The sequence below is a fragment of the Schistocerca cancellata genome, chromosome 2, assembly GCF_023864275.1.
Source record: "Schistocerca cancellata isolate TAMUIC-IGC-003103 chromosome 2, iqSchCanc2.1, whole genome shotgun sequence".
Lineage (NCBI taxonomy): Eukaryota > Metazoa > Arthropoda > Insecta > Orthoptera > Acrididae > Schistocerca > Schistocerca cancellata.
In genome coordinates this window covers 384,096,346-384,115,060 of record NC_064627.1, presented here as the reverse complement: position 1 = coordinate 384,115,060, position 18,715 = coordinate 384,096,346, and the positions used below count along the sequence as shown (strand labels likewise).

Below are 18,715 nucleotides of genomic sequence, written 5' to 3'. Positions count from 1 at the left end.
CATGCTCACATGGTGTAAATTACAGCTATAATTAGTTTGTCAACAACTAATAAAGAGTGCTGCACCTAAACAGTAATTAAAATATTTTATCTATGTGACAGAGCATTTTTCATGGCGAAGGAGCCAACTGTCACGTCTCAGTGTTAGACTGAGTGCCTCAAGCATTCTTGTGGTGAAGGAAGCATATTCTAAAGCATCACTATCAGTGACTATAGCCCCACATTTGCTCTGCCCTCGTAAAAAAAAAAAAAAAAAAAAAAAAACACACACACATCATTCTCTTCTTCAAACAAATGCAAAATGCAGTTTCAGAAGCAAGAAAAGCACCCTCATTATCAAGAACTTGCTTCTTTGTAGAGTTTTACCCACGTTTGGTTGATGATATGTTTATGGGTAACTACTGGGAGTGATGAATCCATTTTTGTATAATGTTTTGGAAATGGTTAGAACATCGTTCACTTCTGCCGATGTTTGTTAAGATGTGCTGTGGTGTGCCCGTGATAAAGCACTGACAGCCGACTATCTACAAGCCGCAGCATTTCAACTCCCACGGCTCCACACTACCAGCAGCCAACCTTCAGACCACAACAAGAAGTTGGCCGGCAGGCCATCAGAGGGTAATACTAATGGCCACACCAAGATGGCAATCGATGAGTACACCAGCCAGCGGCGCACGCTGACTGGACTACATTATACATCCCCCAAGGAGGAAATCAGCCAATATGAAAGTTGTAGCCATCTCCCTGGCCAGGATTTAGGACTGTGCTCTGCCTGCAATGGGCAGATTATATACCCGCTAAAGACTGATGTTTATTTCCAAAGTCACCGCCGCTGCTTCCACATTGTCCACCACTAGCTGTTCGCCTTCAATTTCACTCTTCTGGGGATGGTTCCTGCTCAGTGTGACACTTTCGGAAGTTTTCACTGGTGACTATTGAACTTGGACAAATTTTCATATCCCGTACTGGACACGGGCTTTAGCTCAGAACCAAGGTAGGACAATGACTTCACCTGCCCCCCCCCCCCCCTCCTTTCCCAGTATTGTTGGAGTTTCCTGCTAGAAACTGACAAATCTTGTTCTCTGGATCTGGACGCTTCAAGAGGAAGTTAACATTTGGCTGAATGTTCAAAAGAATTTTGTTTGTTTCCCTTTTTGATTCATCCATCAGATCAATTTTGTCCAAAGTCCTTTCAAATTGTGTGTTAGTAAAAGTGTTAAGTGACAGCTTCCTGTTCTCAATTATTGGGAGACTTTTCATGTTGAAACATGCAGAGTTGCACCACAGTTCAGAGCCCACATTACACTGTAGGCCCCTTTACTGTCTAGGTCAGTCAGTTTGAAGGTCAGAGGAAGGCAAGGGCATACCACCTCCAGTAGGACAACACCTAGTAGAGCACTGTCGTGTTCATCCTTCAGCTTGATGCTGCCTTTACTTTTTAATAATATCATATTTTGTTGTTTGAAATAATGGTTCTTATTCATATAGCAAGATACATTAAGTTAACTATTTTTAACATTCCTTTGCCTCACAACACACGTTCTTCTGTTTACTCTGTTTTCCAAGCAGCATGTCATCCACACAGATCACTTCAAAATGATCTGATTTGCCAGAATGATATGGATTCCAGCTGCAGACAGATTCAAGTATTATTCAATCTGATTACATAGCACAAAGAGGTCTTCCTCTACCGATTTCCATAAGCATCAACATTCTGTTTATTGATCAAAGAGACCGACTGGCATATGGAGGAGTGTACTCAAAGATTTACATTACACCTTTGCAATGCACTGAAGCATTAGAATACAGTAGACAGATGTTTACAGTCATTTGCAAACTATGTAAATCTTTCCACTATTGCACAGAGAAAAACTGTGCTACTAATCTGACAGCCATTTCTCAGTCTTTCTTACGTAACTGATCAACAGTTGTAGAACAACTGTTACAAGCAGCTTAAATTCTTAGCTTGAGTATGCCTGTAAGCAGAGCAAAGATCCACAGATGCAGGTTGTGACTTGTCTTCATAGAGCTTCACACTGCATACCTCCAGAATTCCCTGCATTAATTCAAAGTGCCAGGAACAGGAGTCATCAATACATATTGTATATCAGTATTTTAACATCATCAACATGTCATGTTGTTGCTGAATGTATTTAATGTTTTGTATATACAATAGACTCAACTACCCAGATTGTGACTATCTGGTCTACTTAATTAATATCATAATAATCTTACTTCTCTGTGGTAAAATGAGGATTTCCAAAGCTTTAGCAAGGGGGGTGCTGGCTATACTGCTACATGGCCTTTCAAAATATATTATGCATCTTTTGTCCACAGTCACATTTATAAGGTACACACTGTATTGTTAATTCTGAATAAATTACCAGAACCACTCTTCAACAAATGGTTTTTAGAAGCCCTCTTCCAGCACTTCGAAATGATACTGGCAACCTTGTGCTCTTTGTTTCTTTGACTGCATGTCAGACGTCCAAAGTGTGTGTGTTGTTACATTGTTGTTTGGTGTGGCCCTTTGTGCTTTTAATAAAAAGTCTGAACTGGGTGATAAACATTAAAAAAACTTGTAATAACTATGGGTCAGGAACCAAGTGCTGAAATACGACTGGATTCTGGAGTAGCAGCCAAAATTATTGTTTTGCAGTTAGTGGAAGAAATAGTACTGTTGGAGACTGGAAGAAAATTCGAGCAGAAACTGAAAAGTGGAGTGCTTCCCAAGCTAGTGGAAGTGGAATAAAAGTACGGAAGACAGTTTTGAAATGTAAGCATTAGGCTTTAGCCACTGACAAAAAGGCCGTGCCACTTGTTTAAAGACTATCTGTTGAAGTTAACTGACGATGAGGGAATTCCTGGTGAATAGTTGTACAATTGCAATGAGAGTGGTCTGGGTTACAAGATGCTCCCTACAAAAAGCTTGCTTCAGAAAAGGAAGCTGCGGCATCCAGATACAAGAAAAGTAAGGATCAAGTTACCATACTTGCCTGCAATAATGTAACTAGCAACCACAAGCTTAGGTTCCTTTATAGGAAGTCACAGAAATCGCCTTCCCATCCTGCAAGTGACAAACTCACACACACAGATATCAAAGTATTATTTCTGCCAAAAAATGTGATTGCTGTTTGTCAGCATATCGACCAGGGCATCCTTGAAATGCTAAACAATATTGCCATTGGCTGCTCAGTTCTTTGATATCAGTAGTTGATGATAATGGGTACTCCACATAACGATTCCGAAGATGATTGACTTACTAGGTGTCAAAAGGTGGTTGGCTGAAGCACGGGAAGATATTCCAAACATATCACTTGTAAAGTCTTTGAAAATTCTTTTAGACCGTGTAGGGGGACATTTTAACTTTCACGTGTGACACTGAAGTCAAAAATGGAAATATGATATTGTTTCATTGCCCAAAAATGTACCGAGCTGTGAGGCTGTCAGTGCAGAGGAAGTCACAGATTTAATGGCAAATGATTAGGTTGATGAACTAACTGACAATAGTACTGTGGAAATGGTAATGCAGGAGGAAGTAACACATGACGAAGTAATGCAGGAGGATGAGGCAACCTCAGATGACAGGAGAAATCTCATCGGACATTCTGAAGGGTTCAAGACAAATGAGGCAGTGCTGCAAGTGCTGCAATACATTAGTGAGCAAGAGGAAGCAATGCCAGCTGATTGCCCCCCCCCCTTTTTTTTGCATAAACAGAGGGATATTGCAGCTTGGATCACAGCTAAAAGAGGGACACAGTCATTTATTAAATCTCAAACCTATAAGTTTCAACTTTTTGGCTTTTCACATGTGTATAATTGCAAATTCATACTTTACAATGCAGATCATTTTATATTTCCGGTAATAATTTTTGAAGGACGCAGTATTTACACCACAAAGCTTATAACTGGTGTGTATTATGTAGTAAGCAAGAAAATGTTAATAAACTTAGGTTTTGGTATAAAAATGGGGTGTTTTGAACAGTGTGGCTGGGGTTGAAAGTGATAATTTATAGAACTCCTGCCTATCCAACTTGACCTTCTGTCACATTAGGTTGAAAAGTCAAGAGCGTACTGTATTTCAATAATCTTCCTATTTTGCACTAGTTGGTACAGCATTTGAAAATTTATGAATTTTCATAATTTACCATTAGGAACCAAGCTATCGGTGATGGTACTGAAAGTAACAAGAATATTATATTCTCATTGCTATTGGTAGTAAGAGAAAAAAAAGAGAAAAAGGGAAACCAGAAGAGTATTTGCTGATAATGAAGTAGTAAACTTGAACATAGTGAAACCAGCTGAATAAATAATAAGAATTTGTTGCTGGCTCAGTTTAAGGGCATATAGAAGTGAGTAGGTCATTACCCTTACACAACTATTTACAGAGTAATAGAAAATAAATTATATAAAATGCAAACATACATCTATAAAGAAAGGCTTTGACACAGTTGACTGAAACACATTCTTTGAAATTCTGAAAGCAGCAGGAATAAAATACAAAGAGCAAAAGGTTATCTATGACTTACGGAAGCCAGACTACAGTTACGAGGTAAAGGATATGAATGGCAGGCAGCAACTGAGAAGTGTGCGAGACAGGTTTGCAGCCCTTTCCCCCATGTTATTCAATCTGTATATCAAGCAAGCAGTACAGGGAACCAAGGAGAAATTTGGAAAAAGAATTAAAGTTCAGGGAAAAGAAATAAAAACTTCGATGTTTGCCAATGTCACTGGAATTCCTTCAAAAGACTGCAAAGAACCTGTACAGTTTCTCGTGAAGAGTTCGTAAGAAAAACATCAACACAAGTAAAACAAATGTAATAAATGTAGTCAGATTAAAACAAGTGACGCTGAGAAAATTATGTTACAAAACAAGACACCAAAAGTAGAAGACAAGTGTTATTTGGGGAACAAAATAACTGACAATGGCAGAAGTTAGGACATAAAACGAACACTTGCAACATCATTAAAAGGTTTAATGAAATCTAATAAATTACTACTACTACTACTACTACTACTACTACTCCATCTCATCTGACTGTCACTTTCCTTCTCTTGCTCTCTCTCTCATACTGCTACTATCTCATTCATTCCTTCCCACTTTTGAGGTTTCTTCTCGACATCACTTTCTTTCTCACTGCCATCATCATAGACTCTGTCTCTCATTATCACTGATTCTTCCCCCCACTTCCATTTTCTCTTTCTCTTTATTTCCCTCCCACTGACACTGTCTCCTTCTCTCTTTTCCTAACGCAATACTGTCACTGTAAGCTGTGTTTCATTATTTCCCTCTCTTTGTCCCAAACTGCCATTTTCTCCTTCATTCTTTCTAAACCACAATCACAGTCTACTACCTTTCAGTTTCATTACTCTTCTGTCTCTTTTTCATTGCCACTGTCTCCTCTCTCAGTGTAAAAAAAGTATGAATATGTTCATATGTCAAACTTTTTAAAGGTGCTGAGAGAGGTAGAATGAGGCAGCTGGTATCCCACTTTTTAGTCAGAGTTTTTAAATAAACAGGAACATATTCACATTTTTTGTGCTCCAATAGGAGAATTTTTCCACTGGTTCCCTTCTTTTCCCTGCTACAGCAGGGGACGTTACTCATGTGAAAGAACTTTAACAGTAATATTTTCATAGTTTACTTATGTGAAATTGGAATAACTCAAAACTAATCTTACACCTCAGACCAGATTTTATGTGCACAAAAATTTTGCATGTCCTTCAGTACTACATGGGGTTCCCAAAACCCTTCTGATAATAAGGACAAGACATTTGCCATGCACACCCACGTTGGAATCCGTAGCTCAGTTTTGGTACCCAAAAACAGTGTTTTTGGGTTGAAAAACAGTGTTTTTGGGATGATTCTCAATAATGGATAAAGATTTTTGAAAATTGGAAGATGCAACTTCTAGATAAATGTCTTGAGAATATAACAGTGACATTCGAGCAATTCACTGTGTTTAGTTATTCAGATATCTGCTGCAGACAGGGGAGAAAAAATTGAGAAATGCTTTTTTTCCAAATTTTCTACGCAACTGCTCATGAACTACACTGCACCTCTATAAGCTCTATAAGGCACATCGTAGACCACATCCGATGCAAAAAGTACCAGCCCATTTGCCTTAGCTGGAGAAAGTGTGTAATATTCAAACTTTGATCCTGTATTGTAGGATAGTTACAGTAAGGTGAGCCTTCTATTGAAAATACAAATGATCCCTAGCCCAAGAGCTATCCAAAACACTTCACCTTACATGCCTATTACCAACAGAACCTGAAGTAGAAGACCCAGAAAAACCTGTTTTAATGCGTAGCAACTGGAACATATTGGTAGCAGACGCAGTCACACGTGTACTGATTTGTCTGGATTAGGGATGAAAAAGAGATATATATTATTTAAATCAATTAACTGAATAAAAATAATGGTCCCACCCATTTCTTAAAGATGTAAAATAAAAAAGTAGATGGCAGCCAACAGATTCGAACACACAACTTTCAGCTCACCAGCCAAGCAACTTAACCACTACACTACATCATTTGGATATGTGGGGTTAATTTCAGTACTCTTGTATATAAGGAGAAATACACTGCAGGGTGAGATACGTACACCTACACCACCATATAAGATCGATTGAAAAAATTCTGGAACTTGTTCATAAAACTTTTCTACTCCTACCTTTTACTTATTGTGCATGGTCACCTTTGATCTACTCTCCTCCTCAACCGATACACCATCTCCAATGTCACTTCCACTTTCTGAAGTAAGTCTTGGTATGCCTCTTGCTGGATCAGGCAAAGTGCCATCTGTGAATTTTATTTTATCTTGTCTCTTGTTGCAAATCTTTGTCCTTTCAATGGCATTTTTTACTTTTTATTTTATTTCCAAAGTCCACAGGGGCCAGATCTGGAGAGTATGAAGGATGAGGCAGCACAGTGATTTCGTTTTTTGTGCAATACTCATGCATCAACAGGGACGAATGTGCGGGTGCGTTATTGTAATGCAAGAACCATGAACTTTCTTGCCACATGTCAGGCCATTTCCTTCTCACATTTTCTCGCAGGCGTCGCAGCACATCCCGACAGTACCATCGATTAACAGTTTGTCCCTGTGGCACACGAATTCAGGATGAACTAGTCCCTCAAAGTCAAAGAAAATTATCAGCATGGCTTTGACATTTGACCTGATCCGACAAGCTTTTGTTGGTCTCTGAGAACCTTTCCCAACCAATAGTGAAGACTGAACCCTGGTGTCAACATCATAACTGTAGATCAACATCTCATCACCAGTTATGATTTTCTTATGGAGCACCTTATTCTCATTTGTGCGCTCCAAATATTCCTCACATAATGTGAAGTGAAGGTCTTTCTGGTCTTGAGTCATGAGCAGTGGGACGAACTTGGCGGCAACACTATGCATTTCAAGATGCTGTGTCAGCATGACATGATTCAACTGAATTGTTACATTCTTCTGCAATTTCTCAGACTGTCAGTCTTCGATTGGCACACACAATTTCATTGACGTTACTGATATGAGCGTTATTGGTAGACGTCAAAGGGCATCCTCAACAAGGGTCATCTTTAGCTTCCATCGGGACATTTTTAAACCATGTGAACCATTCATAACACCAAGTAGGACTTAAGCACTCACCACCATCGGCTTCCTTCATCATTTGGTGTGTCTCTGTAAAGATTTTCTTGAGTTTGATGCAAAATTTAATGCAGACGCATTGTCCCTCTAAATCTGCAATCTCAAAATTCACAAACTGTGTGACACAACGTTGTATTCAGTACAGCAGTGAACAATAATTAACAGATGTACTACAATGAAACTTTCAACAGTTTCACACCAAACACAGGCACGTGCGAGGATGCCAACCGGATTTCAATCTAGCACACCATTGGCACTGAATTACAAATGTTCCGGAATTTTCGAAACAGACCCCATATAGGTGGTTTCAGGGACCTCTCGTGGTTAGCCTGTGGTCCCTAGTGCCCTATGACAGTGTTCAGATTCTCACAGAGCTGCAAGATTATTCTTTTGTCCCTGAAGTCTATTCCTGCAATCTTCCACTCTCTGAACAATTTGTTCCAATTAATATTATCAAAATGTTCTCATATTTATGAAGGCTACCCAGATTGACGAGTCGAGTCTTAAGGATTGCTCTATATTTAATTGTATATTAAGTACTTCCTCTTGTGCTCCAGACATTGTCACAGTCTTCTACTTCCTCCTCCACGCAACAATGGATAATGTCGGTTAGTATTTTTGAGACATGTAATATGAGGCTGTTTGTTTTGTTTTGCTTTAGGGCGCAAAGAACAACTGGGGTCATACATGCACAAGTCTAAACTATAGACCACGAAGACAGAGAGGAGTTAAAGAATGACTATACATCAGTCTCAACTGACGTAAGAGAAGACAGCTAAAAACAAGCATGTGGAGAAAGGGCTAAAAAAGACACCATACAGAACGGGAGGTCCAAAACTAAAAATTAAATGGTCTTCGCCACATTGCTTTGGTGGATAAAAAGGAAAACTTAGTTGACACCCCGCTCGTCATTTGCTAAAACGGCCGATAATTCCGACAGCAAATCCAAGTGGGAACATAAACTGTTAACAAAAATGGGCATTGTGTTAGGAATTGGCAGACAGTTAAAACTTGGGCACAATGTGTACAAAGTGGTGGGGTAGCCCAACTTATCAAAAGACGATTGCTAAAAAGGCAGTGCCCAATATTCAGCCTAGTTAAAATGACCTCATAGCGACGGAAAGGCCAAGAGGAGGTTGAGGTTGTCCAAGCTCCTGGGAGAGCCGTAATAAGCCGGAGCTTATTCCCGTAAAGGGAGGACCATCGGCAAGGCCAAAGGGACACCACCTCCTGACAGATGGCAACACAGAGATCATCAGAGGGAATATAGGAACTGGCGGGCTGAGGTACGAGGACTGCAGCCTTGGCAACAGCATCGGCAGCCTCGTTTCCTGGCAGACTAACATGACCAGGAACCCACAGAAACATCGCAATGGCTCCACCAAGAGTGAGCAAGTGACAGTTTCCTGGACCTGCTGCACTAAGGGATGGGTGGTGTGCAGCACACATAGACTTTGAAGGGCATTGAGTGAGTCGGAGCAGAGGACACAACTGAAAAGACGGTGTTGCCAGATGTACTCCATGGCCTGATACAGGGCAAAGAGCTTGGCTGTCAATACCGAGCAGTGTGCTCGAAGCCGATATCGAAAGACATGGGTGCCAATGACGAAGGCACATCTGGAATGAGTGTGTGGGTGAAGTACCAGAAGGGGGGAAGAAGTGAAAGAGGAGCCCACCAAAGAGGAGTCCACCTGATTGAATTCCACTTGAGGCACAAATCAATTTTTACAAATACACTTCCTTAACATCATAAGCTGAGAACACCTGGAAGGCCCCAGGAGATTTAAGGAGACACCAGGTTCATTACAATTTAGTGAAATCAAGTTTCAGAAACCAAGTTAACGACTGCAGGAGCTATCCAGCTGGAGACAGACAGTGGCTACAGCCTGGTCATGATGAAAAGTTCACTCCGAGTCATAAGTCTAAAGAGAAAGAGAGTAAAAAAGAAATGACCAATAAAAAAAATCTGAAAACTGAAGGACTGACATAGCATTATGCACATGAAACAGGCAACCTAGCTAAAAATTTCCAGCATAGAGGAGTAAAAGAAGATTTGAAACAAATTAAATCTGACATATACAAAGCAGCAGAAAAAAGAGTTAGGAAAACTAAACCAAAAACAAGAGGAGATGGATAACAGCAGATGTCATTTACCTTACTGAAAACAGAAGACTATGCAAAAATGCAGCTGAAGAACAAGGAAAACCTGAACACAGAAAAGTTAGGAACTTAATCAAAGCTTTCTTGAGTAAATGTGCAGAGAGGTAGCAAAAAATATTACAAACTGGTATATCCTACAGAATCGCAAACAAATTTTTTAACACCACAAGGGGAAAAAAGGGGGGGGGGTCAGGTACAGCAGAAAACAAATTGGGGAAAAAGTGCTGTATGGTGAAGAAACTGAAAGAATACACTGAGGAATTGTACAGTAGAGCATCTTTGTCATAGGATCTAATAGGAAAATGATGCGCTAACCACTGCGCCACAATGCTCGATGATAACACAGCCATTTAATGTTACAATGGCACTGATTGACTTGAAAACTGTATCCAGGTTGAGAAGTGTTCACTTCAGTGCATATCTTTTGTCTTTTCCAATGGGCAATGGCAGTCATGGTAGGAGAGTGTATTGAAGGATCTACATTGAAGAACAATCAGTTGGATTGCAGTGCTGAATTGCATGACCAGTCCCACATTCAGGAGGGAGATTTATTTTCTCCATATGAGGCTGCCAATTGCTCTATCCTAAGGGAATGTGGTTGAGAAGACAAATACCACATTTTTTGTACATTAAAATAAAAAAAAGGTAAGTAAGTTGTGTGATGATATTTTTGAGGCTGCCCTCATCTACAATGGGCCCATAAACAGGGATAAGGGCAAGGAAGTGGGAAGACGACAAGGAACTGGGAAGTGTGGAACAGGGAGATGGGTGGTATGTGGAGGGAGGGAGGGAGGGAGAAATAGGTGGAAGGGACATTTCACTGATCACAAAATAAGACAAAACAATGGAAAACAAGGACAGACTTGTTCTGTAAAACAAACAATCTTTTCTGGCAACACACTGGAATCAACAGATCAACAAAAGAAGTTAAAGTATCTCATTTTTGTACTTACAGCTTTGTTACTTTCCTCTATTGTCGTTAAAATTGCATTTTCTAAAGTATTCTTAAGGTATGTGTGTATATCTGGTTCTTCATCAATTTCTATTGGTTCAGCTGTTGTTTTGGAACTCAAAGTTTCAAGCTTTTGTGTTATTTTAGGCAAGTTCACACCCTTTGAACCCAACAGTAAGTGTCTGAAAACAAAACACATGGAGTACAACACTTTGTATGAACAGCAAACTGCTATTAGGAAAGTGAAAGAAGAACAGAGATCTCATAAAGATAGGACATTTCAAGAGTCAAAAACTGTAATATAGATATATAGAAATTTCAGTGAAGACACCTAATAAATTACAAGACAGAATTTCTAGACACTGCTTCTCTTCAGGATTTGTTGTTGTGGCCTAAAAGGATTGCAGTAACTAATTAAAACAGTAACCAGCCAAAAGTATAGCTTACAATGATTTATGTGAGTCACACCATGCCTGGTTTCTCGGGTGTCTTACCATCCACCTTTGGACAATTGTTACTAGCTTCATTGTTTTCTTGCTGGGCCCTCGTTTTATATTCTTTATTGGTTTGCTGCACTAGGATAGACAGGAATTCTTTGTCCACCATTTGGTAAAATTTACTAGATATTTAGTTCTTTTGACCTCTATTAAAATATTTAAGAAAGACTTTTAAATTATTAAAACATGAAATGTGTGCATTGAAATCACCCTGCATTTTTTATATTAATTTTAAAATCTACACATTAGTGGACATGTGCTATGTGAGTGCTCTTCAATCCACTGGAAAACACTTTACATCACACCAGTCCCCATTTATTGGCAGCATACAAAATAAACATTTACAAAGTGTGGTCCAGCTCCACATCAGTAACATAAACAGTATTTTCGAAGCTGTTACCATAGTAAAGATGTTAGATTATGGATGCTGTGACAGTGTATGGGTGACAATTAACATTTTCAGAAACATGGCTGTAATATACATATACTGTGATTTGAAGTAATACCATCAGATAAATCTGCACGATCAAATGGTATTTTTACCTTGCTTTTATATCTTTATTAACACTTAAACAGATTCAAAATCAATAACCTGACAAACAACTTACGCCTGAATGTCCTGTGCTCCATTCTGTGCAACACGGGACCACAATTCTGTAGATGCATCCAAAACCTGCCGTAATGACCTATCCACTTTTGGCAGCTCTCCTGTGCCATCAACCTGAGCTGCCAGTTGCTCCGCCGCGTGGAGTAAATCATTGAAATCTGACTCTGACATGATGCTGAAAGCCAAAGAAGAAATTACATAACTAAATAATGTTCAAAACAGTTTTAACAATTTCACTGTGAAATTAACAATACTAAAACTGTAAAATACTTGTCACCTTTTACTGAAAAGAAGTGTGATAATACAAAAGAATGTTTTACTTTATTACAAAGAAGCAAGTGTACTACAGCTACGAAGTATACATCAACAGAAAAATATTAAATCTCATATTTAACACATAGCACTGAGATGGAAATAGGTATGATAATTTGACAAAATGACGACGGATTCTGGATCCACTCTCAAGAATTACTGAGAGAAAGAAGACTATGGATGCAGGGCACTGAACATTATGGTCAATGGACCATTCTCATGGGGGAGGGGGACATGCAAGGATATTCCCACAAGTGGAGTAGATTATAAAGCCTTACAGTCTGCCTCCCCTCCCCAACATTTTTGGGATGAGGTCTGACAGTTCATAAAATTTCCAAACCCTTGTAACATTGATGTCAGTGACGGCAAGGGTGGGGGGCAGATCTCCAGCCAAACTGAGGGCTCCCTGATGTTAGTGTATATTACATGTGTAGCCAAAATATGCTGAACTGAAAGTGGCGCACCACAAACTTCACAGAATGGTGATCCTCCTGCCATAGGAGGAAACTGTGTGTTAAAGGGGAACTCATAACAGAAGAGAAATCTTGTACTGTGATGCCTGTGAATTCCGCCCCGTGCTGCCATAATGCCATATAACTCCGCACTGTAATTGCAAGTTCTTCCTGAATACACACTTTGAAATCCTATCAGGGAAAACAAATAACCAACTGAAGGCATTCTCTTGCCGGGATCCATCCACTTAACCAACGATAAAACTGCCATATGTACTGCATAAAGCTTAAAATCACTTTTGGCCTCTGAATATGACATGGTGGCAATTTGGTATCCCTCAGTCAATCAGTGCCATGTATTCTGAACAGCTTGGTTGTGTGGGGCTGAATCCTAAACAAAAGCTCACAGTTGGGGTGGACTGCTGCACTAAATACCAAAGACTGAGGCAACACTGAGATTTTCAGGTCCTTTCAAGCCACAAGGAGGCAGTGCCAAATCCAGAGTAGGGGTTCACCAGTCTCTCCGCACAGACTCTGAACTGGATGGTCTGAAATGTTGCAGCCAATATCTAAATGCTGTCATGGTGGAAACCGTCTAACATCTTGTGGTAGGAAACACAGGCTGATGCATAAACCATGCTACTGTAATCTGTGATCAGACAAATGCCCCATAAAACTGCAAGAGGTGGTACCTGTCAGCTCCCTTTGCCTTTCCGCTGAGGCTTTTCAAAATATTCAATTATTTGAAGCCCTTTTGTTTACAGGTCTTTCAGGTATGGGTGCCAGGTTAATTTCCAGCCAAGTAACGGACCCAAGAAATGCACAGTGTGCACAGTGCCCTTAAAATTAAAATATTGTCCCCCCACTGTGAGATCTAGTGAGTTAAAACTTAGACAGGCATGGCTGAAATTGACACACACAGTCTTCTCTGGTGAGAATCTAAATCTAACTTTATTAGTCCAAACTTCCAACCTCCTGAGGGTCAGTTGCAGTTGACATGTTGTCATTGTAAGATCAGATGATAAGCATAAGATTACAAAGTCATCCACACACAAAAAGCATTTAACAGAGCTCCTGACAGTAGAGGGGCCACTGATAGCAACTGCAAGCAGTGTGACACTGTGTATACTGCCTTGGAGGACTCCACTCTCCTGGACACAGTAATCTAACAAGACACCACCAACAAAATATCGAAAGCACCGGTCCTTGAAGAAGGTTTGGATAAGAAGTGGCAGACATCCTTATAGTCTCCATAGGTGAAGTTGGAGAAGGATGTTTTATTATCAAGTGGTATTGTATGCTTTCAAAATGGTTTCAGTGTAAGAAGTAGTCCTTATCACCATCACCAGTAGAATTAAGTTGTCAAGGGCTGAACAGTAGTGCCTGAAACCGCACTGAGTGTGGCAAAGTTGTCCTTGGGATTTGAGGTGACAGTTGATCATGCGCTCTAGAGTCTTACCCATACAACTGGTATGGCCTACACTTCAGTAAATGTTAGGGTCAGTACAATCCTTAACTGGTATCCACACTGGAATTAAGATTGCCTCCTTCCAAATCATGGGGTACTGTCCAACAAACCAGATCTGGGTAAAAGAAGACAGGAGCTTGCCTTTGGCTAGAGGGTGCAGATGATGGAGCACGGCATAATGAATATGCAAGTCTCAGAGCAGTGTCTCTGGCCACACACAGCCGACTGCAATTTCCACACGGATAATGGAAGATTGAACACCACCCCACTACATGAGTAGAGGGGATGGCTTAGTGGGCTTCTGATGGTGTGCAGTGGTGTTTGGGTGAGATTCCAAATTCGTCGCTGACGGTTTCCAAATGATTTCGGGTTCAAGTGTAGCTTTTCACCCCCGTAGGTACACTGACAAATGCATGTACTCTTACTTGAATCTGTGGTCTGGGATTGTGTGGAGGCATCACACTTATAGTCTGATTAAAATTACCTGATAGTTGACACTTCACATGCTGAAGGAATCTTCCTCCAATCCAAGTGCTCAATGTCATGCCCAAATTGTTCACCATTGGCAAACTTCCACAACAAATAGTCATTTCACTTCCAATTCCTTGTCTGGCTTTTTTTCTTCTTCTTGTGTTTGGATCTCAAATCCTGGGTCCTTCATCACACATAAACACATCCAGACAACACACACAAACTAATGGCATCGAAATAATGCACATTTCATACATACCAATAGCCAAAACTACTGCATTCTTTAGCACAAGATACAAAGCTGTCAAGTTCTTCACTTCACATATTCAATTATTATCATCACATATTCAGCCATCACAATCATCATAAAAGAGATCAGCTTGTAGTGGTAAACATCATGTGACATAGCCTTAAAGCGAGCTTCCCTGAGAACTATTGCATTTTTCGCATTTTTTTGTGGGCTATTAGTAAAATGTATAGGCCGAGGGTGGTAAGTTACGATTGTTTTGTGAGGGTGGGGAGGCTGCGGCTAGGGCGGGGGCCGCTGGTTGTTCTATGATTATGTTGCGAAGGATCTGATTTGTTGCAGTTGTTTTTGATTTGTAGTGTGTGATCAAGTTTCATTTATTTTTGGTGTGTGTGTGTGTGTGTGTGTGTGTGTGTGTGTGTGTGTGTGTGTGTGTGTGTGTGTGTGTGGATGACCTAGTGCGTAGCGCCGAACTTTTTTGTGGTAAGTAGTAGTTTTTTTTTGGGTGTATTGTTCGCATGTTATGATGTTTGGTGGGGTTTTTATGTGTTGTTGGGTCGGTGTTATTTACTGCATTTCTCGGTGGTTGACATTCTGGTATTGTGGTTGATTTCTGTATCTTAGGGGAATTACTCAATTTCAATTTTTTTGGCATCGTCAGTTTTATTTGAGCCATACAGTTCATGGGAAGTATCTGATTTCAATTTTTGCCATAACAGTGTAGTGGTAATCATCATGTGACATAGCCTTAAAGTGAACTTTTTGAAAACAACAACAAATGATAGCTGCAACTCATTCTAGACATAAGTGTAACCGTTTAATGCAAAGGGATTCTGTAGCATAGTGGTAAAATTGCAGTTTGAGATGGAGAAGGTTGTGGGGTTTGAATCAAGTTGGGCGACAATATTTTTTTTATTTTTAAATCTTTATTAAAATGACTGATTATTATTTTCAATTAATTCATTTTAATATAATGCTTTTATTTTTAATCTTTATCGCATCATTCTCATCATCATATTCGCTTTCTTATTTGCTCTTAGTTTTCTTCCTATCATTCTTCATTCGTGTGGAATCTGCCTGTGGCACCTTTTTACCTGTATGCGAGTCCCAACCAGGACTGCTCACAACTCAGTATCGCATCAGCTCACGTAGCAAATGTGAGGTGTTACAGTTCACTTTTAGTGCTGGAATTTTTTTTTTCTAGAGTTTGCTTGCACAGGTCAGCTTTAATCACATCATGCAAAGCGAGTGTGATTAATAGTTCTGCTACAGGTTGCTGACCGCCGTTTTCTCAGACACATTGCACATCAAGAGGTTGTGATTACATTAGGACACGAGTGTAAATCCTGGGCTACAAAATGCGTTGGCTGCCACAGTTCAGTCATTGGCCATTTAAAGTCAGTTGTGGACAAAGCACCTCACATTCCTGCCATACCTTTTGGCAGCAGCTTCCGAAATTGCTCAGCATTACATGAACAGCATTTCAGCACTTGTGAAGTTATCTGCCATATTTGTGTGTTACCTTTAACTGAGTGGTATCTGATGTGGCAACACTGCAGCGCCAGGTGGCAGATGTCAACTGTGAGTAATTTTAAACAGACTATAGTGACGGGCTTCTTAAGGGCCAATGCAAAAGAAGCAGCAAAGGAGGTTGCATAGCTTTGTAAGCATTTTTAGCTTCAACATAGCGCATGGATCTCTTACCTTTCAGTTCATAAATTTTCCTTTTGTCATCATAAACCTCACACTATCTGTTCCATACTGGGCGATTCCCAGAGCAATTTATACATTTCAGAGGAAGTGTACAGTAATCATTTGATTCGTGAGCTGAGCCTTCACAATTTCAACACAAAGCCTTCCATTATATTCCATAGTGGTATAACAAAATCGTTGACATTTGAAGCATTGTACTGGGTTAGGGACAAATGGTCGAACCTCAAGATGGATACAGCTTGCAAGAATATGTTCAGTTACTTCCAAAGTGTTGAACACTAGAATAAATGTTGCAGTTTTTCCAGTGTGCCATTAACTCTCCTCCTAAATTTCTGCTCTTCATTGACATCCATATTTTTCTATTCTTCACATGTTTCATGAAGGTCCATTTCCATTACATCAGAGCAGGTAACCACACCTTTATAGATGTTATGGGTGTTAGGCACTTTAGTCACAACAGAGTAACCGCATAAGGTCTTGCATCCCAGAAGCTCAGATAATTGGTTTGACATTGCAGTTTTGACTAAAAGTGTTACATTACATTGTCATTTAACACTTTTTAAGGACACGGCAGTACCATCCAGTGCCTTGTCAATGAAGGTGTTATGGCAGACTAGTGCCCTGTTGTTATAATTCTGAAACTACTACGATGGACAGGCCAACCTAGCTCTCTGTTAGATGGATACAGGTAATACCGGCAAGTACACTGGTCCCTGGCAAGAGTAAATGTAAACTGAGGTCATTCCATAAGGCTCCCACAATCCACTATTGAAACAAATGTCGATCCAGACAGAGCCCTGCATGCCTGAGCAAGCCTTATAGAACTGTGAGAGGGAGGGGGCAGCAGGTGCCGCAGAGTTGCCCGCTACAGACTTATCTCAACAGCCATTCACCTATCAGCTTGTAGCACATCTTGAAGTTGAGTATTCTTTTACATAGTTGTGTACCTTCCTCACAGTCCAAGCAATGAAGCCCAGGGGCCTCATTTTCCAAAAACTGCTGTGCTTAACAGTAGACCCTCATGTAAACACATAGTTTATGGTACAAGAGGTATGCTGATGACACTAGCCAGTCCCTGGCTCAGGAAACCCAGTTTTACCTTACCCATACCCAAAAATTGCTGGCAGAGTTCCCTGCATAAGACACAGCCATCCCCTTCGTAAGTTGGTAGACAAGCTTTGTCAGGCTTCTCCGCTGAGGGCTGTCAGCAGACTTGAATGAACCTACCAGTAGCTCTGCTACCACTGGCACAGCCCTCAGCACCATTCAAGCACTCAACCCCCTACCACCTGACACTAAAAGTGCCTACTATAGAAGAAACTTGTAATTTACTACATATCATTCATTATCTTGTTAATTCTGTATTTGCTGCTATCTCACTGCTACATTTTTCCCAAAGCCCCAACAGCACCCCCCGCCCCCCCGTCAACGGAGGGGTCTGATCCCACCCGCCGGCTTTGACCCGTGACGAAATGGTGGTGGTGTGTGTGATGTCATGACGGCGTGGAGTTTAGTTCATGAGTGTGTTGTGTTTGTAGATGTCAGCTTGTTGCAGTTAGTGGTGTCCTCTGATGGCGTGTGTGTATGGTCCACGTGTTATTTGGTATATTGGGTTCATTTGGGTATCGCTGCTTGAAGTGTGCACTTACCAGTCATGACTGTTATAGAAGAACAGAATTTGATTCCAGTGAGTTAACAATTAAGTTTCTGTTGTAATCAAAATATCCACAGTGTACTGCCGGTCTACAGTGTCCAACAGGCACAATATTTCAGCGATCATACTTGTCACCATCATCAAATAAAACTTGTGCACTGCTGGGGAGCACCAAAGATGACCTCAGTTTGAGGAAGGCCGGCGTGTACCAGATTCCGTGTCAATGTGGCAAGTCGTATATTGGTCAGACGATGCGTACCGTCGAGGATCGATGCCGTGAACACCAGAGGCACACTCAACTGATGTATCCGAGCAAGTCGGCGGTTGCTGAACATTGTTTGTCGGAAAATCACGCTATGGAGTATGAACGCACGAGGATTCTGGTACAGACGTCGAGATACTGGGACAGCGTTGTTAGAGAGGCCACCGAAATTCGTACCAATGACGACCTCATAAACCGTGACTGTGGCTATAATCTTAGCAAGGCTTGGGAACCAGCGATTGGGTTAATCAAGAGTAAATCGAGCAAAAGTAT

The 18,715-nt window shown here is 40.6% G+C and overlaps 1 protein-coding gene across 5 annotated transcripts in view; it reads right to left on the bottom strand.

Annotated features, from left to right (window-relative positions):
• Positions 1-18,715, bottom strand: part of LOC126161792 (nuclear pore complex protein Nup93-like) — a 176,602-nt gene that overhangs the window by 153,251 nt on the left and 4,636 nt on the right. For all 5 annotated transcript variants that reach the window (XM_049917866.1, XM_049917865.1, XM_049917867.1 and 2 more), the window contains 2 exons: positions 11,865-12,038; positions 10,761-10,941 (listed from right to left, as the gene is read on the bottom strand). In XM_049917866.1, the coding sequence (XP_049773823.1) occupies positions 10,761-10,941; positions 11,865-12,034 (351 nt within the window). In that variant the 5' untranslated portion in view covers positions 12,035-12,038. The remainder of the gene's footprint in view (positions 1-10,760; positions 10,942-11,864; positions 12,039-18,715) is intronic.